General features: G+C 41.1%; 1 protein-coding gene across 1 annotated transcript; it reads left to right on the top strand.

Moving 5' to 3' along the window:
* The first annotated feature begins 10,370 nt into the window (after positions 1-10,370).
* On the top strand, positions 10,371-11,631 carry LOC123402021 (photosynthetic NDH subunit of subcomplex B 4, chloroplastic). The gene is made up of 4 exons (XM_045095874.1): positions 10,371-10,727; positions 10,841-10,896; positions 10,997-11,068; positions 11,206-11,631. Exons 1-4 carry the CDS (start codon positions 10,454-10,456, stop codon positions 11,338-11,340), a joined length of 537 nt encoding a protein of 178 aa, XP_044951809.1. The 5' UTR covers positions 10,371-10,453; the 3' UTR covers positions 11,341-11,631.
* Positions 11,632-27,537: the final 15,906 nt, after the last annotated feature.

Here is a 27,537-nt window from a genome sequence, read left to right as displayed (position 1 = left end):
TGGTTTTATGTAACCTCAAACTTCGAGTGGGACCTGCGCCTTCTCTTTTGCATACCGTTAGCAGGATTAAGGGATGTGGTGGATGTGTGCATGCTGATGGATATTGGTTATAAAGGCAACATCTAGATGTTCGAAAAGAAAGTTGCTGGTGGGAGTTTCACTCAGGTTCTCCTAGATCGAGCGCTAGCAACAACCGAGTGGAATGACAGGTTTCCTGATGCATCCCTCTCACACTTAACAGCTGCAACATCTGACCATTGTCCATTACTACTGAAGCTTCAAGGGATTATGCCACTGAAAGCCAAACAAAGTTTCAGATACGAGGTGATGTCGGAGTCATACGAAACCTGGCAGGATACAATCACGTCTAGTTGGACTTTGGGAGGGTCGGTGGAGTGTCTGCGCGGCCCGAGGGAAAATTATCTGACGTATCAAGAAGGTAGGGGTCGTGGAATAAGAACACTTTGGCATCATAAGAAAAGAAATAAAAAGTATAAACCTTGAATTAGAACGCTTGCGAAGCGCACATGGGAGGACAGCCCCGACCCATGTGGATCTGAAGGTTAATGAAAAATTGATTGAGCTATATCACCAGGAAGGGCTAATGTGTAGGCAAAGATCTCGGTTGGAGTGGCTATCAGTCGGAGATAGGAATACATGTTTCTTTCACCTCCGAGCTAGTTAGCAGCGAAAAAAGAATATGATCAAAACTCTTGCAGATTCCATGGGGGTGTTGACAGAAGACTCGGCTGAACTAAGAGCACTTGTAGATGACTTCTACAAGAATCTTTACACCTCTAAAGGGGTTATGGGTATGGACGATGTGCTGTCAAAGGTACCGGTCAGAGTTACAACAGAGATGAATGGAAAGCTTGGAGCACCCTACATGAATGAGGAAGTGAAAATCACTCTTTTTCAGATGTTCCCTACAAAGGCGCCAATGCGTGATTGTTTTCCTGCTCATTTTTTTCAGCGGCATTGGGATATTTGCGGGGACGAAGTAACTAGGGCGGTTCTGAAAATTGTGAGAGGTGAAGCGGGATCTGAATGTGTTAATGATATAGTTTTGGTGTTGATCCCCAAGGTTCTTAATCCTACTTCGCTTTCTTAGTTTCGTCCCATTAGCCTGTGTAATGTAATATACAAAATTGCAACAAAGGTGGTGGAAAACAAGCTCTAGGTGATTCTTCCTGATGTAATGTCTGAGGATCAATTGACATTTGTACAGGCAGGTTGATCGCAAACAACATCATTAGTGCCTACTAGTGCTTGCACTTCATGAAGAGGACTAAGGCGAAATCGAATAGTTTCCGTGCCTTGAAATTGGATATGATAAAAGCGCATGATAGGTTGGAGTGGTCTTACTTGCAAGCTATGATGGAGAAACTAGGTTTTGCACAATCGTGGGTAAATGCAGTAACGTGCATGGTAAGATCAGTATCTTTTTCAGTTTTGTTTAATGGAGAGAAGCTCGAAGAGTTTATACTCACACGGGGAATCGGCCGGTTAGATCCTATATCCCCCTATCTTTTCTTTATCGCAACAGAAGGCCTCTCGTGCCTTTTGAAATCATGTTCTCAATCGTTGGTCTTGGAAGGGATCAAGGTGGCTCCGACAGCTCCTGATGTTAACCATCTCCTTTTCTGACAATAGCCTCTTGTTGTTCAAGTCTAGTGATGAGGGAGCTTCCATGGTTTCAAACCTCTTGGATACTTATTGTTTTCCTGCTCATTTTTTCAGAGAATCAGTCATGCCAAATCGACGATTTTCTTCAGCTAGGGTTGCCCACAATCTTTGAGAGATAACATCAAAAGCACTTTAAATGTTACTAATGAATCTTTGAGTGACAGGTATTTGGGCATGCCAACATATGTCGGTCACTCTAAGATGGGGACATTTAAATATTTAAGAGATAGAGTTTGGGAAAAGGTAAAATGGTTGATGGAGAAGCTCCTCTCGACAGTAGGGAAGGGGGTACTTATCAAATTTGTGGACCAAGCCATACCGGTTAATTCGATGTCTCGTTTCAGGTTGCCAAGGGGGTTGTGTGAAAATGTTACATCTATCATTCGGCAATTACGGTGGGGGAGCAAACGTGGCAAACGGAAACCCGCTTGGGTATCCTCGAATGTTATGACAAAGCTCAAATACCTTGGTGGAATGGGGTTCAGGGAATTGGAGGTTTTTGATCTCGCCTTGCTTGCCTGGCACGCATGGAGACTACTGATGGAGCCAAGTTCTCTTAGTGCAAAACTTCACAAGGCTTCCTATTTCCCAAACACAAACTTTTTGGAGGCGGAACTTGGAAGCCACCCGTCACAGATTTGGAGAGCCATTCTTGATGTTAGAGAAATTCTAAAACAAGGCGTGATCAAGCGTATAGAAAACAGGCAAAATACCAACATCTGGGATATGAACTGGTTGCCCAAGTTGGGACCTTTGCGGCTGATTACAGCCCTCACATGTGACCGACCAACATGGGTGTTGGAGCGGATTGATAGAACCACATTAACATGGCGGGAAGAACTCATAAGAACTACTTTTTTCCTTTTGATGCGGATACTATCTGGTAGAGCATATATCTCCATATGTGGTTTTGGTAATTGATGACAATTCCTATGGACTAATGGTTGCCTTAAGTTACATTTATAGGATTTGTCCATAGGCACTTCTTGAAGTCCATCTGTTGGGTTCAAGGAGTTTATATGATGACCAAGATGGTATTCAAGGTATTATCCAAAGAATGGTCATAGAGACACATGGTTGATCAAGATCTGAGACAAAGAGTAAATCAAGATGATCAACACACAAAGTGTACAAGATGTACCGAGAGGGATCAAGTGATCCCATGGTATGGTAAGCATTGTCCATTACGTGTTTGTGTACTAACCCATGGTCTTTGTGAGAGTTCTATGTGGGGGTTAGGTGTGTTTCCATGGGCTTGCGTCAAAGGGAAGATCTCATACAACCCATGAAGTATGACGTCAAGTTGTGATCGTCATCAAGATTGCGATGTGCAAGTTCAAGTGGATCAGAACGAAGATATCATGCTTGAAGCTTGCCGTCCATTGTGGTGGCAATGGACTTGTGAAGATATGCTGAAGAGTGGCTCACCCATAGTGAGTATGGGGGAGCAATCAACTAGTCTTCATCAAGCCAACGCAATCAAGAAAGGTGGTCCATCTTGAGGAAGACAAGATCATCATCATCTAGCTCAAGAGGACGAGGTGCAAGGTATAGGTTTGCCCTTGATAGGTTTTCTGTTTAGGATAGATTGTTGTACTATCAAGGGGGGCTCTCAAGTGAGTAGCTTGATCGTATCGTTCGTTGAGAGCTCAAACCATTTGCATCCTTGCATCATACTTCTTGGTTCTTGTTTGGTGTTTCTCTTTGTGAGTTTTAGAGCTTATGGTCATCTTCGTGACAAGCTCGAGTTCATCGAAAACGGAGTCCATATGCATCTACTATGATGTTTTCGATGTTGGAGTTTTTTCCGGTTCTTCATTCATAGAGGACTCGCTGTTTGGATAGCTCTTGTCGTTCTGAATCCAACAAGCTTGGGTTTGCTCGATTCGGAGCTCGTATGCGTAAGTTATGGCTGTTTCAGTGGCGAGCGGTAGTACCGCTGGACCTAGCGGTAGTACCGCTAGAGTTGGCGGTAGTACCGCTGGCCCTAGCGGTAGTACCGCTAGAGCTGGCGCTAGTACCGCCCCTGGCCAGCGGTAGTACTGCTCCAAGTTTTTAGTACCGTCATCTTTGCGGTTGTACTGCATCGGACATTTTTGCGAAGACTTTCTTGGCGGTGGTTGGCCCGGTAGTATCTTTGTGCTACCATGGGCTCAGCGGTAGTACCGCTGCAGCCAGCGGTAGTACCGCTGGAGGGTCAGCGGTAGTACCGCTGGAGCCAGCGGTAGTACCGCTGGGCTCGGGCTGTAAGTGGGGGTAATGGTCTGATTCCTTCCCCCACTATATAAAGGGGGTCTTCTTCCCCCTTGGCCTGATCCATTTCGTTGAGCTCTTGTTCTACCTCCATTGTTGACATTCTTAGAGCTTGCTTACTCTCAATCCCTCCAATGATTCTTGCTTGTTCTTGAGGGAAAAGAGAGAGGAGATCTAGATCCACATCTCCACCAATCACTTTCTCCTCTATGTGAGGGGAACCCCTTGGATCTTGATCTTGGAGTTCTTTGTGAGCTCCTTGTTCTTCCTCTCATATTTCTCCATAGCTTTCATTGTTGTGGAGGGATTTGAGTGTGAGGGACTTGACCACTTCGTGTGTTCTTGCCATTACATTAGTTGCATCGGTTTGAGTTCTCCACGGTGATACGTGGAAGTGAGAAGTTGAGGAGCTTACTACCTTTGGTACTTAGTACCCTAGATATTGTTCTTCGTGGATGCTTTGGCGTCCTAGAAGCTTGGTGGTGTCTCGGAGCTCAATCATTGTGGTGTGAAGCTTCGGGAAGCGTCGGGGTCTCCAATTAGGTTGTGGAGATTGCCCCGAGCAATTTGTACGGGTACCGGTAACCGCCCCCAAGGGTTGCCACCTGTACGGGTTCGGTGACCGCCCCCAAGGTTTGCCATTTGTACGAGTTCGGTGACCGCCCTCAAGGGTCCCTTAGTGGAATCACGACATCTTGCATTGTGCGAGGGCGTGAGGAGATTACGGTGGCCTTAGTGGCATCTTGGGGAGCATTGTGCCTCCACACCGCTCCAACAGAGATTAGCATCCGCAAGGGTGTGAACTTCGGGATACATCATCGTCTCCGCATGCCTCGGTTATCTCTTACCCGAACCCTTTACTTATGCACTTTACTTTGTGATAGCCATATTGTCTCTTGTCATATATCTTGCTATCACTTAGTTGTTTATCTTGCTTAGCATAAGTTTTTGGTGCACATAGGTGATCCTAGTTGTTTGTAGGTTTTCTGCTTGACATATTAAACGTTAGTTTTTTATGCCGCATTTGTTCAAGCCTAAACCTTAATTATTTTAAAGCGCCTATTCACCCCCCCTCTAGGCGACATCCACGTCCTTTCACTATCATGTCTATATCTTTATGCACAAGGAATGTGGACGATTTCTGGGCATGGTCGGCTAAGAGAAATGGGAAATTCTCGTTCCGTTCGACACACCACATGGTGATCAACACACACGAGCATTGAGAGAACTAGCTAGAAGGAAATGGAGGAGAATGAGGACCAGTCACGACGGGCAAGGAATGGACGAGGCTTTGGCATATTCAGGTCCCCTCAAAACTGAAGGTGTTCTTATGGCGCCTTGCTCGACATTCAATGCCAATGATGGACCTGCTATGCCATCGTCACATGGCCGATTCTAAGGTATGTACCTTGTGTGGGCGAGAGGATTCGTGGAGACATGCACTTTTGGAGTGCACTATGTCGAGATGTATCTGGGCACTAGCAAAGGACGAGCTGGTGGAGAAAATGAGTCTAAACATGGATCCTGATGCAAGGAACGGGTTGTTCACTTTGCATGAGGATCTACTACAGCGGGACTTTGTGCTAATGATTGTCACTCTCTGGGCGGTGTGGAGGACGCGGCAGAAAGCCATATATGAGGAAGAGTTCCAAAGCCTACAATCGGTCAATCTCTTTATCCAGTCTTACATCTCAGATTTACATGTGTTAAAGCATCATGGGAATTCTCCACTGAGGCCACACATGGCTCGGCTATCCCAATGGATCCCTCCGCCGGCGCTTGCGTCCAAGATAAACATTGATGCTGCTATTTCACCGAATCACAGACGAGGGGTTGCTGCAACCATATGTCAGGATCACAATGTAACATTCCAAGGGGCGTCGGCCATTGTCTTCAGAGGTATAAAGGATCCAACAACTCTTGAAGCACTAGCGGTGTGCGAGGCCTTAGCACTAGCGGATGATCTCAATGTGCAAAACATACATGTAGCTTCAAATTACAAGATGGTGGTGGATGATATCAAGCATGGGAATCCGCCAAGCTATGGAGCTGTATTACATGAGATTATAGATCATAAAAATTCATTTATATCTTATACTTTTGTTCATGAGTTTAGAAGCTTGAATTTAGAGGCTCACATTTTAACGAAGCATGTTACTAAGTTAGGGCTTGGGCGGCATCTGTGATTAGGCAATCCCGGTGATCTTACGTTCATTTTCGTAAACATTGGTCCCAGTTAAACAAAGCTTCACGAGATTGACGCAAAAAAAAGTTAAATGGTTCTGTTGACCGGGCAGCCTTTGACCATTGACTTTTTAAAAAAGTTTGTGAATTTGCAGGAAAATTGCAAAACAATTAAAAATCATGAAATTATTATCATTTTGGGTAAAATATCATTGAATTCGAGATTTTTTTAAAGTTCACCATTTTGAAAAATCATCAATTTTTAAATGAAAAGGCTCATTGATTTTAAAAGGTTTTCCATTTGAAAAATGTTGAGGATTCTAAAAAAAGTTGTGCAATGTTGAGAAAAAGTTCATCAACTTTAAAAACGTTGAAGCATTAAGTAAAAATAAGAAAACCCAAAAGAAAACCGTTCAAAGAAAATGGAAAATAGATAAAAGGATGTGAGTAAACACATCAGGTTAGAGTGGCGGTTTGGTTCCCGCAGCCTCCATTAAAACACATGATCGCCAGTTCGATCACACTACTACCCATGCAGCATTTTGCCTTCTAAAAAAGGACAACGGGCTGGCCAGCGTGGCGGGAGTATCGCCCGTTTGCATACATGGAAGAAATGGGCGCATAGGGAGGGAATATCCTATTTGACGCACAGGAGGCCGAACGAGCGATTTTAGATGGGCTGGCCTGTTAACATTTCAATGATCTCGGTTTCGGGAACCTTCTAAGGTTTCCAACTGGTTTTTTCGGTTTTAGAAACTTCTAGAAGGTTCACTAAAAAAGTTTTTTCGTTTTCTTTTTCTATTTTTTTCTTTTTTATTTACTGTTTTTGTTTTAGAAAATGTTCTGAATTTTCAAAATATGTTTTGAATATTAAGAAAAATCGTTTTCTCTATTCTCTATTCTTTTCTATTAGTTTTTTCTGTTTCTGTTTCAAAAATGTTTTGGATTTTCAAAAAAATGTTTCGGAATTTGAAAAAATATTCCGAAATAAGGAAAAAGGTTCCGGAATTTGAAATAATGTTATAGAATTTGAAAAAATGTTCTGAAATTTGCAAGACATTTCCTAAACTTGAAGAACTGTTCCGTAATTTGAGATAATATTCCATAATTTGAAAAAATGTTCTATAATTTTGGAAAATTTACCGGATTTTTATAAAAATGTTTCGGATTTTCAGAAAAACGTTTCTAAACTTGAAAAAATTTCAAAATTTGGAAAAAATGTTCCAGAATTTTCGGATTTCCTGAAAAAGTCGAAAAAAGATTTGCTGATAATTTAGAACATTTTTTGAAACCGAAACAAAAAAGGTTCTAGATTTTTCTTTTGCTTCAAATTCTAAAAGAAAATGAATAAAGAAAGAAAAAATGAATAAAAAAGGAGCAGAAAAACTAAAGTAAGAAAGGTATAAATGGTAAGCCCCAGTCAGGCAACCTCCTATGCGTTCGCTCGGCAGTTGGCCGGAATGAGCGGCACAAAGGAAAATAGATTTGTTGATGATTTAGAACATTTTTTGAAACGGAAACAAAAAAGGTTCTAGATTTTTCTTTTGCTTCAAATTCTAAAAGAAAATGAATAAAGAAAGAAAAAATGAATAAAAAAGGAGCAGAAAAACTAAAGTAAGAAAGGTATAAATGGTACGCCCCAGTCAGGCAACCTCCTATGCGTTCGCTCGGCAGTTGGCCGGAATGAGCGGCACAAAGGAGTTCCCAATAGGGGGGGGGGGTCTGTTGGATGCATTGTGCGTGCAATAGGTGTGGCTTCGCACTACAGAAGCCTACTGGCGGGCTTTTTGGGCCGCTTGACGCTGGTTCCCACGTACTTTTTACTTGTTCTACTGTTGCTGTATTGTTTTGTTGTTTTCTGCTGGTTCAGCTGTTCAAAAATACTACAAGGTATTTTACTGCTTCATAGAAAAGTGTTATTAGGAGTTTCACTGTTTCTTGGAAAAAAACTAATTGTGAACAGTGAACATTTTTTGAATTGTGAATAGATATTGAAACTGCAACATTTTTCGAATTGCGAACAAAATTTGAAATATGAATAAATTTTAAACTCGTGAACAAAAACAAAAATTATGAAAATATTTGAAATTGTGAAAAAAAATTGAAACCATAAACAAATTTTAAAACATGAACATTTTTTAAAACGGAGAACAAATTTGAAAGCGCGAACAAATTTTTAGAGCAAAAACAATAATTTGAATCTTGAGAACATGTTTTGAAACCGAGATCAGTTTTGAAAACTCGTAAAAATATTTGAAAACTCTAATAATTTTTTAAAGTACAAACATTTTTTCAATCTTGATTTTTTTAAAAGGTGATTTTTTTTAAAACCCCGAACAATTTTGAAAAGCGCACCAACTTTTTATTTAAAGCAAAAACATTTTTCGAATTTAAAGAACAATTTTCAAAAAACGTGATTTTTTTTGGAAGCGTGAACAATTTTTGAATCTTGAGAACAAAATTTTGAAACGTAGAACAATTTTGAAAAATCGCACACTAATTTGAAAGCGCAAACACATTTTTCAAGCACGAACATTTTTTGAATTATGAGAACAAAATTAAGAAATAGGAACATTTTCGAAAAATATGTACAAAATAGTTTTTCAAATCCGGAATATTTTTTCAAATTCTGGAACATTTTTTAAATCTCCGGAAAAAGTTTCAAATTCTGGAACACTTTTTGGAATTCTGTAACATTTTTTCAAATTCCGGAACATTTTTCAAATTCCAGAACATTTTTTCAAATAAGGAGCATTTTTTTAAATTCCGGAACATTTTCCAAATTGCGGAAGATTTTAAAAATTCTTAAACATTTTTCAAATTCGGGAGAAAATTCAAATTCCGGAACATTTTTTCAGAAATCCAAAACATTTTTACAAATTCCAGAGCATTTTCTCAAATTTCGAAATACTTTGTAAAATTTCAGATTATTTTTTCAAATTCCGGTTTTTTTAACTTTTGGGACAGTTGTTCATATTCCGAAACATTTTTTCAAACTTCGAAACATTTTTTCTAATTCCAAAACATTTTTTTACATTATGGAATATTTTTTCAAATTCCAAACATTTTCCAAAGTTCGGAACATTTTTTTCAAATTCCGAACATTTTTTTAATCTGTGGAACATTTTCCAAAGTCCGGAACAAATTTTGTAATCGAAAACATTTTTTCGATTGTGAACAAATTTTGAAACAATGAACATTTTGCGAATTGTGAACAAAGTTGAAATCTAGAAAAATGAACAAGTTCTGAAACTCTGAATATTTGTTAAAAAATAAACTTGAGAAAATAAAAGTATTAAAAATAAAAAGGAAAAAAGAAATAAAAAATAGTACAAAACAGGCGCAAAAAAACTGAAAAAAAGAGAAAATAAAAAACGAACCGAAACCAAAAAAACGGTTCAGTAACCTTCTGGAAGGTTCACAAAACAGGGAAAAACCGCCTGGAACCTTCCAGGTTTCCAAACCGCAATCAGTGAAACCCTTATGGACCGGCCCTTCCCTTCCGTGTGTTTTCCTCTATAGGGAGACCTGTACCGTGTGTGGAATGCTGACGAACAAACCAGTCCTATTAGGCCCGCCCATACATGGGCCGGGACCCACCCCTATTTTTTATTTTTATTTTTGATTTTCTTTTCTGTAAAATAATTTGGGATATGAAAATAGCTGCATATTAAAAAAGAGGATTTTGGTAAAAATTCTGAAAGCATAAAATGTTCTTGGATTTAGAAGATGATCATGATTTTGAAAAAATGTTCTCGTATTGAAATAATGTTTGTGAATTTGAACAAAAAATATCGAACTAAAAAAACGTTTTTGATTTTTTTTATAAAATTGTGCACAAAAAAGGATCGTGAATTACAAAAGAAGAAGGTTGATCAAAAAAGGTTTACTGATTCAAAATGTTCATGCATTTTAAGAAAATGTTTGTGAAACAAAGAATGTTCATGCATTTCAAAAAAACTATTCGCCAAACAAAAAACCTCACAATTTAAGAAAAAAATATGTTTTGTTTTGTATTTTGATGAACAGAATTTAGTTTAGATGAGCATTTTTCAATTTTGGATGAATTATTTTATATTTAATGAACAAAATTTAAGTTTAATTAACATATTTTTGGAATTTGATCAGTGACCCGCGGGCTGAATAGGATTTGCCGTGTTTCTGCGCGAACGCCTGTCCCCGGAATGTTTGTGAATATGCTGGTGGAAAAATACCTGGCCGCTCAAAGCACTAGTAACCTTATCCGCCAAAAATATGTTCCACCCTACAAGCGGCTCCCATCAGTTCGCCCCAGCGGCAAACTCACTCGCTACCTAGCAAGCTAGCAGCAATGGCGTCGTCGTTGCTGAAGCTACACTCCCACTGCTCTGCTCTGCCGTCGGGGAGAAGCAGCGGCCTAAATGGCGGCAGCTGCCCCGCGACGGTGCACGTCGTGCAGAGCAGTAGGCCAGCCGGGAGGAGGGGCGACGCGCTGAAGGCGAGGGCGTTCCCGCTGGACGTGGTGCCGCTGATGGTGACGATGGTGGAGCACGTCGACAACCAGAGGGACTGGGTGGTCACCAAATCCATCTGGCATCTCAGCGACACGGCTATCAAGAGCTTCTGTGAGTCCTACAAACTCTTTGTCTCGTGTCACTCTTGCGTGTGCTTCTTGCACGGCTGCAACATCGGTTATGTCTGAAACTTATGTCATTTTTGTCTCTTTTTGTTCGGGTAGATACGTTCTACGCCATGTTCACTGTCTGGGGCGTCTGCTTCTTCGCGTCCATGAAGGCAAGCATGGCAGTCACCTGATCTCCAGAATTATCGAAATTAATCATAACATTCTATCGTGTTCCTGACGCGGCACTTGTTGTATGAATTAACATAACAGGATCCGTTCTACGATAGCGAGCATTACCGGGGACAAGGGGGTGATGGCACCGTGCACTGGTACTACGACCGGGTATGCATGCAGCCTCTCCCCTCTATTTTGCCATTCAGCTGAAAGAATATTCAGAAAATTCTAGCGATGGATAGGAAATTAATCTATTCTTGTGCTGAAGAAGTGTGTGCCTATATGTTGCAATGCTGAATTTGCAGCAAGAGGACATTGAGGCGACCGCGAGGGGGGATTTGCTGAGGGAGGAGCTGCTTGAGGAGATCGAGCAGAGGGTGGGAGGGCTGAGGGAGCTCGAGGACGCGGGAATGGAAGGGGAGCTCGAGGAAGCCAAGTAACCGTGATACCGACACGTATATATGCTTGCATTGGCAAACAAACAGCCTGCCTTCCTCCACTGAAGTTGAGTGGAAAGCTTAGACTCTTCAGTCTTCAGTGTAGTACAGTAGAAACTACACAAGCAGTACACATATAGCAAGATCATGTGGCTAATTGTGCAATATACATTTGTACAAAGCAAGATATACATTCTCCAATAGAATTGGAGCCACGCCATGCCTTGCTATGCCAGTCAAAATCGCGGATTAATTGACATCAATATGTGTGCAACACGCGGTCAGACTTATGTACATGCTTGCAACTTGAGGCCTCTTCGGCCTGACGGTCTCAGTTGACAGGACTTATATGCACTTCGGAATGGAACAATCAGTAATCTTCTTAGAGGTAATATGAGCAACCTGTTGAAATAAAATGTGCTGCCTAAACCTTCTACTATATATCATTAAATTCTTGTGGAGCATATATAAATCCAGTTCTTAAAATTCTTGTGTTGCTGTTTTCCTTGGGACTCAACAAGCCATGTGACATCAACATATTGCACATATCTACTTTTGGCATAAAAAAGGTGCATATAGTGTACATTTAACATTCAGTTGTTCTGTTTCTGTTTAGTCGAACGTATTTGAACCAATGGATCCAAATCGAACAACATTTTTTAAGGAGGATTATTCCCGACATTTATATTAAAATTATGCATGCAGCCATATTATTAAAGCAAGCAGCCAACAAGTATGTAGTTCGGTATAAGCTCGCAAAAGGAGCTCAATTCGAAGCAAAATATAAATTATCACAACCGGCACAAATAGGACAAGATGACTAGACACCTATTCTATTATTGGACAATCATTCAAACCGATTGTAAGTACCTGGATCACTGCCAACGATTGCATCCATAAGTCATATGCTCCTTAGCTTCCGCACGGCTTAATGACGACCACATACGGATCCAACGAGTTGCCCTATAGATGACCTGCAAATTTTTTGTAATGATTTGTGTGCTAAAACTCATGTCATTTCGACAGTTTTATATAGCCCAAATTAATGCACACACTCCAACCCAAATATGTGTTGTTATTTTAGATTCTACTCCATTTAACCACGTCCCAATTAACGCGGGAAACCTATGAGGATGACTGACATTAAAGGTCACATGTAGTGTACGCTATAGTAGCTTGGTTAGTGGACATTTGAGAAAAAGATGTTGGATAGTCTCATCTCAATCGAAGAAACAACATCGTTTGCTACCCTTCCGACTAAATTTCACCAAGTTGTCCTTAGTCAATACAACTTCCTTGTGAACAAACCACATAAATACCTTTATGTTTAAAGGCACCTTAACTTTCTAGATTTGCAACAATTTTGGGATTGGACCGAAGTTTATCAAATCTAAGTACATATATTTCACTTCGAAAAACCCCAACAGAGAGAGTTTCCAATTGAGTGTATCTGACTCATAAGAAAGGTTAACCTCCATTAACCTGTGCACAAGATGTAACCAGCTATATCATATGTCTCCCACGGGGACTTCTCGAACTGAATGTTTAAGGGAATCAATCCAAGTATTTTACTTACAAAAGCATCTTACCATCCTACTCGATAGACAACCTATATAACCATTTATCGAGCAGGCACGTGTTCTTTACCTCCAGGTTCTCGATCCCGAAAACCCCCTTGGTCTGTCGGTCTATAGATTATATTCCCCTTGACCAATCTGTATTTGGACTTATTCCCAACACTTTGTTAGAAAGATGTGGTCGATAGAAGTCTAGCCTTACCGTACCCACACAAACACTTCAAAGAAAGACAATAGGAACGTCGACATACTTGTAAGTACCGACTTTATCAGAACTAGTTGGTCGCCATAAGGCATAAGCTTGCCCTTCCAACATCTTAGCTTCTTCTCAAAATGATCCTTGTTGGTTAGTTTTGAGTGATGGATTGGGATCAGATAACTAAATGGTAGAGATCCCAACTCGCATCCAAATAGATGTCTACATGTTTCCTGTTCTTCCTTGGCTCGCCCAAAACAGAACAATCCGGTCCTGTTAAAATTGGTTTCGAACCCCGATGGTTTTTTGAAGAGAAATTCGTCAAATCATGTTCTATCAAAATAATGGTATCGTGTGGGTATTATAGAATGGACACTCTACCATCAACAAGATGAGGAATTAGCCCACCCACCTGACCATCCTCCTTGGCTCGACCAATGAGAACCGCCAACATATCTACAATTATATTGAACAAGATAGGTGACACCGGATCCCTTTGTCTTAGTACCTTTTGCTTCTAGAAATAATTACATGTGTCATCATTTACCTTTATCCCTATGTTGCTTTTTTGTATAAATGATTCGACATGCTTCATGCAAGCCTCCTCAAAACCCTTCAGGCGTAGGTCATGTTGCAGGAGTGTCCATTTAAATTTATCGTATGCCTTCAGGAAGTCTAGTTTTAAGACAAGTCCATATAGTTTCTTCGAGTGAATTTCATGTAAGGTTTCATGTAGAATGACCACACCTCCAGGATGTGTCAGCCTGGCATGAAAGCCGTCTGAGTCGGTTGCACCATACTATGCACAATATGTGTGAGGCGATTCATGCCATATGTATAAAGATTTTGAAGCTCGCATTAAGCAAATATATTGGACTGAACTGCTCAACATGAACTTCCTCCTATTTCTTTGGCAACAGTGTAATCGCTCCAAACTTGAGATGGAATAATTGTAGTTGGCCATTAAACAAATCATGGAACAAGCTAAGGGCATAAGGTCGCCTTTAATGATACCCAACAATGCTTGTAAAATTCAGTTGGAAAACTATCTGGCTCATTTGTGCTATCGCATCGAACACCTACTTCTCTGAGGAGGGTGCCGACAGAATCTCATTCTCATTAGTCCCTCGCTGAGGAAAATCCTCAACCAAATGTTATGTGAAGCGATACCGAATTCTCCTCTGGTGCCCCAAAGAGCTTTTTGTAGAAGCTTAAGGTATACAATTGTAGGTTCTCGTGTCCTATAATTGTACACTCATCCTGTTTTGTTGGGTAATTTTCTCCTCTTGGGAAATATTGGGTATTATTATCCCCTTGAAACACTTGTTGAACCTTAGCTCTAGGTGGCCATTTCATCTGTTCTTCTCTAAGAAGTTTATATGTAGCTTCTCCTTGGCTTCTCTCTTAGCAATACGATCGATTGTGTCTAGCAAACTAGACTCGGCCTTTAACTCTAAATCGTCAATAAGTTGAAGAAGCCTTCTTTTTCCTACTTTGTAAATGCCACTTCCATTTTTTGCCTAGCCCCCCTCTCGCCCCAAGAATTGTCGAACATGTCTAATCTTATATTTCCATCGTTCCATATTCGATTGACCTCCGGTATCTTTACCTGATTCACGTGTAATCAACTAGATAAACCCTTCCCTCTGAAAGCACGCTAATTCGAAAGAGAAGGCATCCTTGTTACCTACGTGGGTTGCACTCCCCCGAGTCCAAAAGAACAGGGGTGTGATCGGAAAGTCCCCTTTGTAACACTCGCACTGTTACACGAGGAAACTTCTACTTCCATTCCACACTGTCAAGAACTCGGTCCAACTTCTCATATATCCAACAACTCTTATGCCATCCATAATCATCAACACCTCCGTCCCTGTCATAATGATCTACCTCGCTTGCATGGCTTGTTGGTTCCAGCACACACTCTCACATTTCACTCCTCAGGAATCAACCGTTGTTGTTGTCACCACTCTTCTTCAATTTATCTTATAGCTAGAGTACCATGTTCTTAATGGGTGTATATTATGCTGCCATCACTTCAGGTGTGGAGTGATCATAAGTGATCCTTGTAGAACTCCATAAAAAGGTTTTGTCATCACCAAACCAGTGGTGGTTGGCATTGTACTTTAACCTCATTCATAGTGTCAAGTATAAGAAATTTTTTTGCAAAGAAAAAGAATAAGAGATTCTAACATTTATTATGCCCTTGAAGCCTTGACGACATGGTCAACAACCATATTGCGGACATTAATTGTGTGAAATTCATACGGGGTCTGCATTTTTACATCAACAAACAAGCATCACCACCCCCACTCAGGGCGTCTTGGATAGGGCTCTGGTGTCGAGTGAGTGGGAGGTGCAGTTCATGGTTCTCGCGCTCCCGTGTCAATCTTCATCTTTGTTTTGCTCATTGATCGTTGTTGTTGAACTCTCGGTAGGGGTCCGAGCATAAGAACAAGTGTTTCTTGTCTAAGGAACAATGGCTTGAGCAAACGGGCTTCGATCACCTTGTTACGACCCGATCAACTTTTGGCAACATTGGTCTATGTAGTTTGGACCTCTGTGCAACACAATAAACACGTGGGAACATTATTTGAAACCTTCACCAATACCTTAGGGTTGGGGAGCCAGTCTCGCTAGCTACCTCAAGGGAAAGAAAGACCACCTTTTCGCTGAGTTGGGCTACCTTGAATAGAAAGTGAAAGAAAGACCACCTTTCCGCTAAGTAGGTTTAGAGGGTGTGATTAGACTACTTAACCAATAAAAATCTAGTATTCCCCAATTTTAATTCTTAGCAGATTTTAGGCCAACTCCAACGCATGGCCACAAATGGACGTCTGTTTTGTCCAATTTTTTCCCATTTGGGTATCGCAATGGGGCGGCCTCCGACCGTTTCTCTAGATGCGCCTATCGTGTGCCAAACGCGCGGACGCATCTGGTCCTCCACGGCCAACTAGTGGCCCTAAAATTATGCATGTTCCAAATAAATCAAACATTGCAAAAGTTTCACATTCAAATAAAAAGCACAATCAAATATTTTATTACAACCCAATCAAAATTGTCTTGAATATATGGAAAGCAAATGAACCGATATATCTACTAATTGCCAACATGAGTTCACATGTGCTCACTGACATGTCTCCATTGTATCTCTGATTTTTGATTGTTTCATGCCAATATTCTACAACTTTCATATACTTTTGGCAACTTTTTATACTATTTTTGGGACTAACATATTGATCCAGTGCCCAGTGCCAATTCGTGTTTGTTGCATGTTATTTGTTTCGCAGAAAATCCATATCAAACGAAGTCCAGAAGGTATAAAAACTTATGGAGATTTTTTTTGGAATATATGTGAATTTTGGTAAGTGGAATCAACAGAAGGTGGTGTCCGAGGGGCCAACAAGCCAGAGGGGCGCGGAGTGGGGGGTAGGGCGCACCAGGCTGTCTTTTGGCGACCCCGTAAGGCGGTTGGTGCCCTTATTTCACCGTAAGAAATCTAATATCCGGATAAACATCGTGTTAAACGTTCAGCCCAATCGGAGTTACGGATCTCCGGGAATATAATAAATGGTGAAATGCCAGAATCTGGAAGGCAGAAAAATGCAGAAACAGAAAGAAACAGAGAGAGAGAGAGATCCATCTCGGAGGGGCTCTCACCCCTCCACTGGCATGGAGGCCAAGGACCAGAAGGGAAACCCGCCTCCCATCTAGGGGGAGGCCAAGGAAGAAGAAGAAGGAGGGGGGCTCTCTCCCGGTGGCACCGGAGCACCATCGGGGCCATCATTGAGACGGCGATCTACCCCAAAAACTTCGCCGCCGTCATCACAGACTCTCTCCCCCTCTATGCAGCAGTGTAACACCCCTTCTCCCCGCTGTAATTTCTACTGTAACATGGTGCTCAACACTATATATTATTTCCCAATGATGTATGGCTATCCTATGATGTTTGAGTAGATCTGTTTTGTCCTATGGGTTGATTGATGATCATGATTGGTTTGAGTTGCATGTTTTATTATTGGTGTTGTCCTATCTAGTCATTATTCTAAAAGCATGATCATTCATATTATTAGTCATTTCATGAAGTAGGTCACTTTAAGATTTAGCAACTTGTTCTACTTGGGTTTGAACGATAGTAGCATGTTTTCCTACACCTCTTACATCATTGGTGATTCTAAATAACAAGTCACTTAAGCGAGCAATCATATCAGAGTTTTGTTCCAATTATTTAATGACATAGGAATTGAAATGATCTTCCTTTATAATGTAAATATCAAACTCATATAAGCATTGACTAGGAGGTTTATTGTAAGGGATGTCACCTTCATCAAACCTTAAAAGATAATTTACCTCCACCACCTATGGTGGTGTTTGGAGACCATGGATTTCTCTGATAGGTGGAAAATTCTTGACATCTTCAGCTTTAACGCCTTTTTCCTTCATACATTTCTTTGCCTCTTGCATAGTTTCAGGACTAAGGAATAAGATACCTCTCTTATTTGTAGCAGGCTTAGGCAGTGGTTCAGGAAGTGTCCATTCATCATAATTATTCAATATATTAGTCAATAATTCCTCAACTCATTCGACAATTTGTTCCCTAAAAACACAACGAGCACAACTATATAGGTGGTCCCTAGAAGCATCGATTAGTCCATTATAAAATATATCAAGTATCTCATTTTTCCTAAGAGGGTGATCATGCAAAGCATTAAGTAATTGTAGAAGCCTCCCCAAGCTTGTGGGAGACTCTCTTCCTCAATTTGCACAAAGTTAAATATTTCCTGTAAGGCAGCTTGTTTCTATGAGCAGGAAAATATTTTTCAGAGAAGTAGTAGATCATATCCTGGGGACTACGCACACAACCAGGAGCAAGAGTATTGTACCAAATCTTAGCATCACCCTTTAATGAGAAAATAAATAATTTTAGGATATAGTAGTAGCGAATTTTCTCATCATTAGTAAATAGGGTAGCTATATAATTTTGCTTAGTGAGATGTGCCACAACAGTTTCATTTACATAGCCATGAAAAGGATTAGATTCAACCAGAGTGATTATCTCTGGGTCGACAGAGAATTCATAATCCTTATCAATAACAAAGATAGGTTAAGTAGCAAACTTAGGATGATATTCCATTCTAGCATTCAAGGATTTTTCTTTCAGCTTGCATAGTAGTTTCTTAAATTCTTCTCTATCCTTACAAGCAAGAAAGTATAGCAATTTCTTCATCCATAACATAACCTTTAGGTATTTCAGGCATTTCAGTTCTAGGATAGTTGTGGCTAAAAGGTATTTCATTATTTTTAGTAGCAAAGTCTTCATCAGTTTCAATAGTTTCATCAATTTCAACATGCTCAATTTCTTTAGCTCTAGCAAGTTGTTCATCAAGAAATTCACCTAGTGGCATAGTATCATCAAGCAAGGTACTAGGATCATCATAAGAATCATTCATAGAAGAGGTAGCATCATCAATTACTTGCGACATATCAGGATTAATGGCATGTGGTGGTGTTGCAAGTCTACTCAAACAGTAGATGAATCAAGTGCAGAGCTAGATGACATTTCCTTACCTCCCCTCGTCTTAGAGGTAACGATCTTGGTTCTTGGATCTTTCAGATTCTTCATAGTGATAAATAAATAGATATCCCAAGTGACTCAGCAAATATAGCTATGTTCCCCGGCAATGGCGCCAGAAAACGTTCTTGATAATCTACAAGTATATGGGATTGTGATAGTTTTCAAGGATAGAGTATTCAACCCAAATTTATAGTTTGACACAAGGGGAGCCAAAGAATATTTGCAAGTATTAGCAGTTGAGTTTTCAATTCAACCACACTTGGAGATTTAGTGTCTGCAGCACACTAATATGATAGTTTTGATAACAGTGGTAACAGTAGCAGCAGTAACGGTAACAGTAGCAACATTTTTGTATCAGTTATAACAGGAGTAGTAACTTAGCAAGCACAATATGTGGAAAACTCATAGGCAGTGGATCGGTGATATTGCTAGATAATATTCATCATATAACAGTAACAACATAGGGCGACACAGAACTAGCTCCCGTTCATCGATATAATGTAGGCATGTATTCCGTAAATAGTCATACATGCTTATGGAAAAGAACTTGCATGACATCTTTTGTCCTACCCTCCTATGGTAGCGGGGTCCATAAGGAAACTAAGGAATATTAATCCCTTCTTTTAATAGATAACCGTAACAAAGCATTAACACATAATGAATACATGAACTCCTCAAACTACGGTAATCATTGGAAACAATCCCAACTATTGTCACTTTGGGATATGCGGATCCTAACACGTAGCCGGCGCATATAACTTGCAAGATCGGATCAGGAACATAGATATAATGGTAAAAATATAAAAGGTTCAGATCTGAAATCATGGTGCTCGGGCCCTAGTGAAAAGCATTAAGCATACCAAAGTGACAGAAACATCTATCTCCGAACATAGTGGATACTAGGGATCAAACCCTAACAAAATTAACTCGATTACATGATGAATCTCATCCAACTCTTCATCAACCAGCAAACCTACGAAGAGATTACTAACTCCATGTGGAGAGCATCATGGAATTGGCGATGACAAAGACCTAAGATTACCCTCTCCGGAGCCCCAAACGGACTCCAGGTTAGGCCTCCCGATGAAGAATAAGAGGTGGCGGCGACTCTGTATCGTGAAACGTGATGAAACTTCCTTTATGATTTTTCGCTGAAAATAGGAATTTATAGTGCTGGAATTAGGGTCAGCGCAACCACATGGGCCTGATAACCCACAAGTATAGGGGATCGCAACAGTTTTCGAGGGTAGAGTATTCAACCCAAATTTATTGACTCGACTCAAGGGGAAGCCAAAGAATATTCTCAAGTATTAGCAGTTGAGTTGTCAATTCAACCACACCTGAAAGATTTAGTATCTGCAGCAAAGTATCAGTAGCAAGGTAGTATGATAGCAGCAGTAGCAACAGAGTAACAGTAGCAGCAGAGTAATGTAGCAAGGACCAGTAGGAAAAGCTCGTAGGCATTGGACCGGTGATGGATGGTTATGCCGGATGCTATTCATCATGGAACATTTATAACACGGAGAGATAAGTAACTAGCTCTAGTTCGTCAATCTAATATAGGCATGTATTCCGTATGTAGTCATACGTGCTTAGGGAAAAGAACTTGCATGACATCTATTGTCCATCCCTCCCGTGGCAGCGGGGTCCTAATGGAAACTACAGGATATTAAGGTTCTCCTTTTAATAAAGAACCGGACCAACGCATTAACACTTGGTGAATACATGAACTCCTCATACTCTGGTCATCTCCGGGAGTGGTTCCGGGTATTGTCACTCCGGGGTTGCCGGGTCATAACACATAGTAGGTGACTAAAACTTGCAAGATAGGATCTAAAACACACATATATTAGCGACAACATAATAGGTTCACATCTGAAATCATGGCACCCGGGCCCTAGTGACAAGCATTAAGCATGGCAAAGTAGTAGCAACATCAATCTCAGAACATAGTGTATACTAGGGATCAATCCCCGTCAAAACTAACTCGATTACATGATAGATCTCATCCAACCATCACCGTCCAGCAAGCCTATGATGAGATTACTCACGAACGATGAAGAGCATCATGGAATTGGCGATGAAGGAAGGTTGATGATGACGATGGCGACGATTTCCCCTCTCCGGAGCCCAGAACGGACTCCAGATCTGCCCTCCAGATGAAGAACAGGAGGTGGCGGCGCCTCCGTATCGTAAAACACGATGAACTCTTCTCCTTGATTTATTTCCGGGCGAGACGGACTAAATAGACCTGAGATTGGAGGCGGTGGAGCTTTGTGGGCCCCACATGCCTGCCAGGCGCGGCCAGGGGGGCCGCTCCTGGTGGGCTTGTGGGCTCACGGCTCCACTTCCTCCGCTGATTATTGCGCTAGTTTTTTTCGTAAATTCCAGAAAAATTCTCCATAAATTTTCAGGTCATTCCGAGAACTTCTATTTCTGCGCAAAAACAACACCATGGCAATTCTGTTGAAAACAACGTTAGTCCGGGTTAGTTCCATTCAAATCATGCAAATTAGAGTCCAAAACAAGGGCAAAAGCGTTCGGAAAAGTAGATACGACGGAGACGTATCAACTCCCCCAAGCTTAAAGCCTTGCTTGTCCTCAAGCAATTCAGTTGACAAACTGAAAGAGACAAAAAAAACTTTTACGAACTCTGTTTGATCTTGTTGTTGCAACTTTGTCTAACTCATAACCAGAATTTCAGCAAGATCACAAGCATACCACATAAGCAAATGACATCTAGGTCTCACGGTAAACTCATATAAATGGCATAATCAACTAGCGAGCAAATAATAATAAGTCTCAAACGTCAACACTTCAATCAAAACAACATGAAGCAGTACGAACAGGTGGTATCTCGCTAGCTCTTTCTGAGACCGCAAAACATAAATGCAGAGCACCTTCAAAGACCAAGGGCTGACTAAACATTGTAATTCATGGCAAAGAAGATCTAGTCACAGTCATACTCAATCACAGTTAAAAGAAAAGCATAAAAACGACAGAGGTGCTCTCTAATTGGTGCTTTTATAAGAGGAGGATGACTCAACAGGAACATAAATAGACAGGCCCTTCGTAGAGGGAAGCATTGATTTCAGAGGTGCCAGAGCTCAAGCTTTGAAAAGAGAGATAATAATTTTTGGTGGCATGCTTTCATTGTCAACGCAATGACCAAGAGTTCTCACCATCTTCCACGCTACACATGCTATAGGCGGTTCCCAAACAGAAAAGTAAAGTTTTGACTCCCCCACCACCGATCAATCACAATACACGACTAGCCGAATCCTCGGGTGCCGTCCATACCAACATCAATCTAGGGGAGTTTTGTTTGCAATTATCTTTTCGATTTGAGCATGGAACTGGGCATTCCAATTACCGGCCCCTTTCTCGTGAATGATAGTGAATAAACACATATCGAGGATAATACGCCTAGCATGGCTGATACTGATAGCCCCCTGTCACCACATGAGCGGTTCGGGCATGCAAAATAGATTATTTCTTGAAGGTTTAGAGAGTGGCACATGCAAATTTACTTGGAACGGCAGGTAGATACCGCATATAGGTAGGTATGGTGGACTCATATGGAACAACTTCGGGTTTATGGAAGTGGATGCACAAGCAGTATTCCCGCTTAGTACAAGTGAAGGCTAGCAAAAGACTGGGAATCGACCAACTAGAGAGCGACAACAGTCATCAAAATGCATTGAGATTAACTAACATTGAGTGCAAGCATGAGTAGGACATAAATCACCATGAACATGAATATCATAGAGGCTATGTTGATTTTGTTTCAACTACATGCGTGAACATGCGCCAAGTCAAGCCACTTGAATCATTCAAAGGAGGATACCATCCTATCATACTACATCATAGCAATCTCAAGATTCATGTTGGCATCCAAGGCAAACCATTATAAGCTCCTAGCTAATTAAGCATGGCATCATAAACTATGATCTCTAAGTTGTCATTGCAAACATGTTTCTCTCACAACAAAGCTGAACTTGAAACGATGAGCTAGTCATATTTACAAAAACAAAATAGATCGAGTTCTTACCAGATTTTCCAGGCTCAGTCACTTCATCATATATCGTCATTATTGCCTTTCACTTGCACGAACGAATGATGTGAACAATAATAAGAGTGCTCGTGCATTGGACTACGCTGGAATCTACAGGCAAACATAAAGGAGAAGACAAAGTAATATGGCTCTTTAACAGATAAATAGATATGCATGTGAGAGCCACTAAACATTGTAACCATGGTCTTCTACCTTGACCCAAAGAAAAAGAAAACTATTTATACGGGAAAGCTCCCAACAAACAAAAGAAGAACAAGAAAATCTTTTTGGGTTTTCTCAAACTAGACAAACACACGAAAACAAAACGAGAAAAATAAAATAAACTAGCATTGATGATAAAGTGGCAAAGTGTGAACACCGACTAACAAAGTGAAAGCATAAGCAAGAATATAAAAAGTCAGTGAGAAACAAGTACTCCCCCAAGCTTAGGATTTTGGCCTAAGTTGGTCTACTCCCAAGGAGGGAAATAACCAGCTCAGGGGTACTTCGGAGTGGACTGGGGATGCCACTGCTGTGTGAGCTCCTCTGCCCCCCACTGATAAACTGGCGTCTCGTACTCGACTGGTGGCTCGGGCACGGGCACCTGTGGTTGGGTTATGCCCTAATATGCGTAGATGTCCGAGGGCATAATAATGTACCTGCCTGCATGAAGATTGAACAGAGAAGGAGCAGGCAAAGTAATAGTCTCATGAGTACCCTGACTAAATACCAGGTTATAAATCATCCTTCTATTTATATCTCTATCAAGAAAGTCATGGAGAACCATGCTATCATAATCTAGATATCTCTCAGGAAGAAGAATCTCTTCTTCCTCGTCCAGTCTAATAGGTATCTCAAAATTTCTAGCAAGACGAGTAGCATAGATACCTCCATAGACAACACCTTTAGAACGGTTCGTGTTCAACCGTTGAGCTACTATAGCGCCCAAGCTATAAGTTTTATCATTATAAAGGGCTTCGCGCAAGACCACAAGATCTGGAGAGCTAAGGGACCCAGCTTTCCCATGGCTAATCAAACATTTTCCCACAAATAATGAGAAGTACAGAAGCACGGGAAAATGTATGCTAGCAGCTCTAGCGCAAGACACTCCTCTCTCCTCTCCTACAACAATAGTATCGATGAAAGCTTCCAAGTCCCATGGACCAGGTTCATGAATATCCCCAACGTAAGGTAATTTGCAAACATTGCAAAAATCCTGGAGTGACATGCGCTGGGGGATATCATAAAGTTTGAACTCAACCATAGGAGGATTCTTCCTCGAATAGAAGTTAAAGCTTTGTACGAAGATATTAGTGAGGAGGAGGTATTGCGGACACTTATCTTCAATGAAGGCGGTAAGGCCTGCGTTCACCACCAAGTAGTAAAAGTCCTCATAAAGTCCGGCGGTGCGTAAGAACACATCGCTTGGCCACTCACACGCTCGAACTTCTGCAACTCGAGGGACCGGATAATTGGGTTTCTTCTCACTTCCATCATCCTTGGGGTCACGGCTTGAAGAGCCTCTTAAGAACCTCCTCATCTTTTCCCTTTTCTATCTCTAAAATTTTCTGAAATTTTAGTGATTCTAAGGAGAAGTGAACAAGGCTCAAAGAAACTCATAGAAACTACCCCGACAAGTGCCTAGAGGCCATATTACGCATCAAAACTACTTGGGACCAGCTAAAATTAGCATGCAACGCTCAAGAACATGGTCACCAAGGTAGCAAAAATACACGAAGTATAAGGCACTAGAGAAAAAACTAATTGGACCAATGGAGGAGTCACTTACCAATGAGTAATTTGCCCAAAACAGTTCGGAGAATGGTGATTTGAGCAAGGAGATCAAAAATCCCAGCAAGAAGAGCAAGAACACGGGTTTGAGCTGCGAAACGATTTTTTCTCGAGGTAGGACAACCAGATGGGAGCTAGAATGAGTGGAGGGGGTGCACGTGGGCCCCATAAGCCTGGTAGGCGTGTCCAGGGGGGTGCCCCACCTCCAGGGCTTGTGGCCCATTGGTGCAGCCCCCAGACTAGCTGTTCGTCTCAGTATTTTTAAAAAAATCCACAAAAAATCATACTTGATTTCAGGACGTTCGGAGAACATTTATTTTTGGGGTACTTTTCTACAGGATGCTAAAACAGAAAACAGAGAAAACTAAACTAAGCTTACCATTTTTCTTCTAAGAAACCGAAGGTGAAAGCTTGGAACAGAGGTTTGTGACTCCTCGATTTATCCATCCCATGGTCATCGAAAGAAATCCGTCAATGAGGTTGATCAAGTCTCCTCGAGAAACCTTTTCGAATCGCAAAAGAAGACGGAGAATTTTCGAATAGTCACTAGGTTACCTCAATGGGGATGTGTATTTCCCCAACAAGCAAATCATACTTCATCTTAACAGGAGGTATAGGGCATTCAAAGCTCCCAATAAGAATCGATGAAGTTTTTTCGATAGCATTGATGCAATGTACTCGATATTGTTTCTTCGGAAAGTGCACCGTATGCTCATTACCATTGACATGGAAAGTGACATTGCCTTTCTTGCAATCTATAACAGCCCCTGCGGTGTTTAAAAAGGGTCTTCCAAGGATGACCGCCATGGCATCGTCCTCGGGAATATCCAAGATAACAAAGTCTGTTGAGATAGTGACGTTAGCAACCACAACGGGCACATCCTCGCAAATGCCGATAGGGAAAGCAGTTGATTTGTCGGCCATTTGCAGAGAGATTTTAGTGGGTGTCAACTTATCCAGTTCAAGTCTACGATAAAGAGAGAGAGGCATAACACTAACACCGGCTCCAAGGTCGCATAAAGCATTTCTAACGTAGTTTCCTTTAATGGAGCAAGGTATAGTGGGCACTCCGGGATCGCCTAGTTTCTTGGGAGTTCCACCCTTGAAGGTATAGTTGGGAAGCATGGTGGAAATCTCAACCTCAGGTATCCTCCTCTTATTAGTCACAATATCCTTCATGTACTTAGCATACGGAGACATTTTGAGCATATCTGTCAAACGCATTTGCAGAAAGACAGGTCTAATCATTTCAACAAATCGCTCAAAATCATTATCATCCTTTTTCTTGAATGGTTTGGGAGGAAAGGGCATGGGTTTCTGAACCCATGGTTCCCTTTCTTTACCATGCTTCCTAGCAGCGAAGTCATTCTTATCTTATCTCCTAGCCTTAGGCCGTGGGTTATCAAGATCAACAGGTTCAATCTCCACATCCTTATCATTGCTAGGTTGAGCATCAACATGAACATCACTATCGATATTATCATTAGGCTCATGTTCATCACCAGATTGTGTTTCAGCATCAGAAACAAAGACATCATTTGGACTCTCAGATGTAACAGCAACAGGGTTGCTAGCGTGCAAGTTCCTATCATCTTTCTTCTTGTTTCTAGGATGACTAGGTGCATCAGTGCTAACTCCTTGAGATTCTTGTTCAATTCTCTTAGGATGACCCTCAGGATACAAAGGCTCCTGGGTCATTCTACCTCCTCTAGTGACGACTCTAACATAATTGTCATTCAACTCATTGAGCAAGCCATTCTGAGCTTTAAGTCCTTGTTCTACCTGAGTAGTAACCATAGAGGCATGTTTACTCAGGAGCTTAAGATCATTGACATTTCTGTCCACACAAGCACTTAAATGACTAAGCATACGAGCACTCTGTTCCAATTGTCTGCTAACATAATCATTGAAACTCTGTTGTTTGGCAGCATAGTTATCAAATTCATCCAGGCATAAGCTAGCAGGTTTATCAAAAGGAATATCACTCTCATCAAACCTACACAGAGAATTTACTTCTACTACATGTATCGGGTTATCAAGACCATGGATCTCTTCGATAGGTGGTAGATTTTTGACATCTTCAGATTTAATGCCTTTCTCTTTCATAGATTTCTTAGCTTCTTGCATATCTTCAGGACTGAGGAATAGAATACCTCTTTTCTTCGGAGTTGGCTTAGGAGGTGGTTCGGGAATAGTCCAAGCATTCTCATTGCACAAAACGTTATTCAATAGGATCTCAGCTTGTTCTATAGTTCGTTCCCTAAAAGCACAACCGACACAACTATCTAGGTGGTCTCTAGAAGCATCGGTAAGTCCATTATAGAAGATATCAAGTATTTCATTCTTCTCAAGAGGGTGATCAGGCAAAGCATTCAGTAGCTGGACGAGCCTCCCCCAAGCTTGTGGGAGACTCTCTTCTTCAGCTTGAGCAAAGTTGTATATTTCCCGCAAGGCAGCTTGCTTCTTATGTGCAGGGAAATATTTTTCAGAGAAGTAGTAGACCATATCCTAGGGGCTACGCACACAACCAGGAGCAAGAGAAGTGAAGCAAGTCTTAGCATCATCCTTTAGCAAGAAAGGAAACAACTTGAGGATATAGTAGTGGCGGATCTTTTCCTCACTAGTGAATACGGTGGCTATATTGTGCAGTTTGGTAAGATGGGCTACAACCGTTTCAGACTCATAACCGTGAAAAGGATCAGATTCGACGAGAGTGATTAACTTAGGGTCGACAGAGAATTCATAATCCTTATCGGTCACAAAGATAGGCGAAGTTGCAAACTTCGGTTCGTATTTCATCCTAGCGTTCAAAGATTTTTCTTTCCACTTGCGGAGTAAATTCTCAACATCATAGTTATCCTTACAAGCAAGAAAGTCCTCATCTATCTCTCCCTCCATAACATAACACTCAGGCATATCAAGAAATTCATATCTAGGAGAGCTAGTTCTAGCAGGCAAAATAGAAGGTTCTACTTCAATAGTATCAACAGTTTCAGAAGTATCATCACAT

This window comes from Hordeum vulgare, chromosome 6H (assembly GCF_904849725.1).
Source record: "Hordeum vulgare subsp. vulgare chromosome 6H, MorexV3_pseudomolecules_assembly, whole genome shotgun sequence".
Classification (NCBI taxonomy): domain Eukaryota; kingdom Viridiplantae; phylum Streptophyta; class Magnoliopsida; order Poales; family Poaceae; genus Hordeum; species Hordeum vulgare.
Note: the sequence above shows the minus strand (reverse complement) of the source record. Positions and strands in the feature narration are given on the sequence as shown.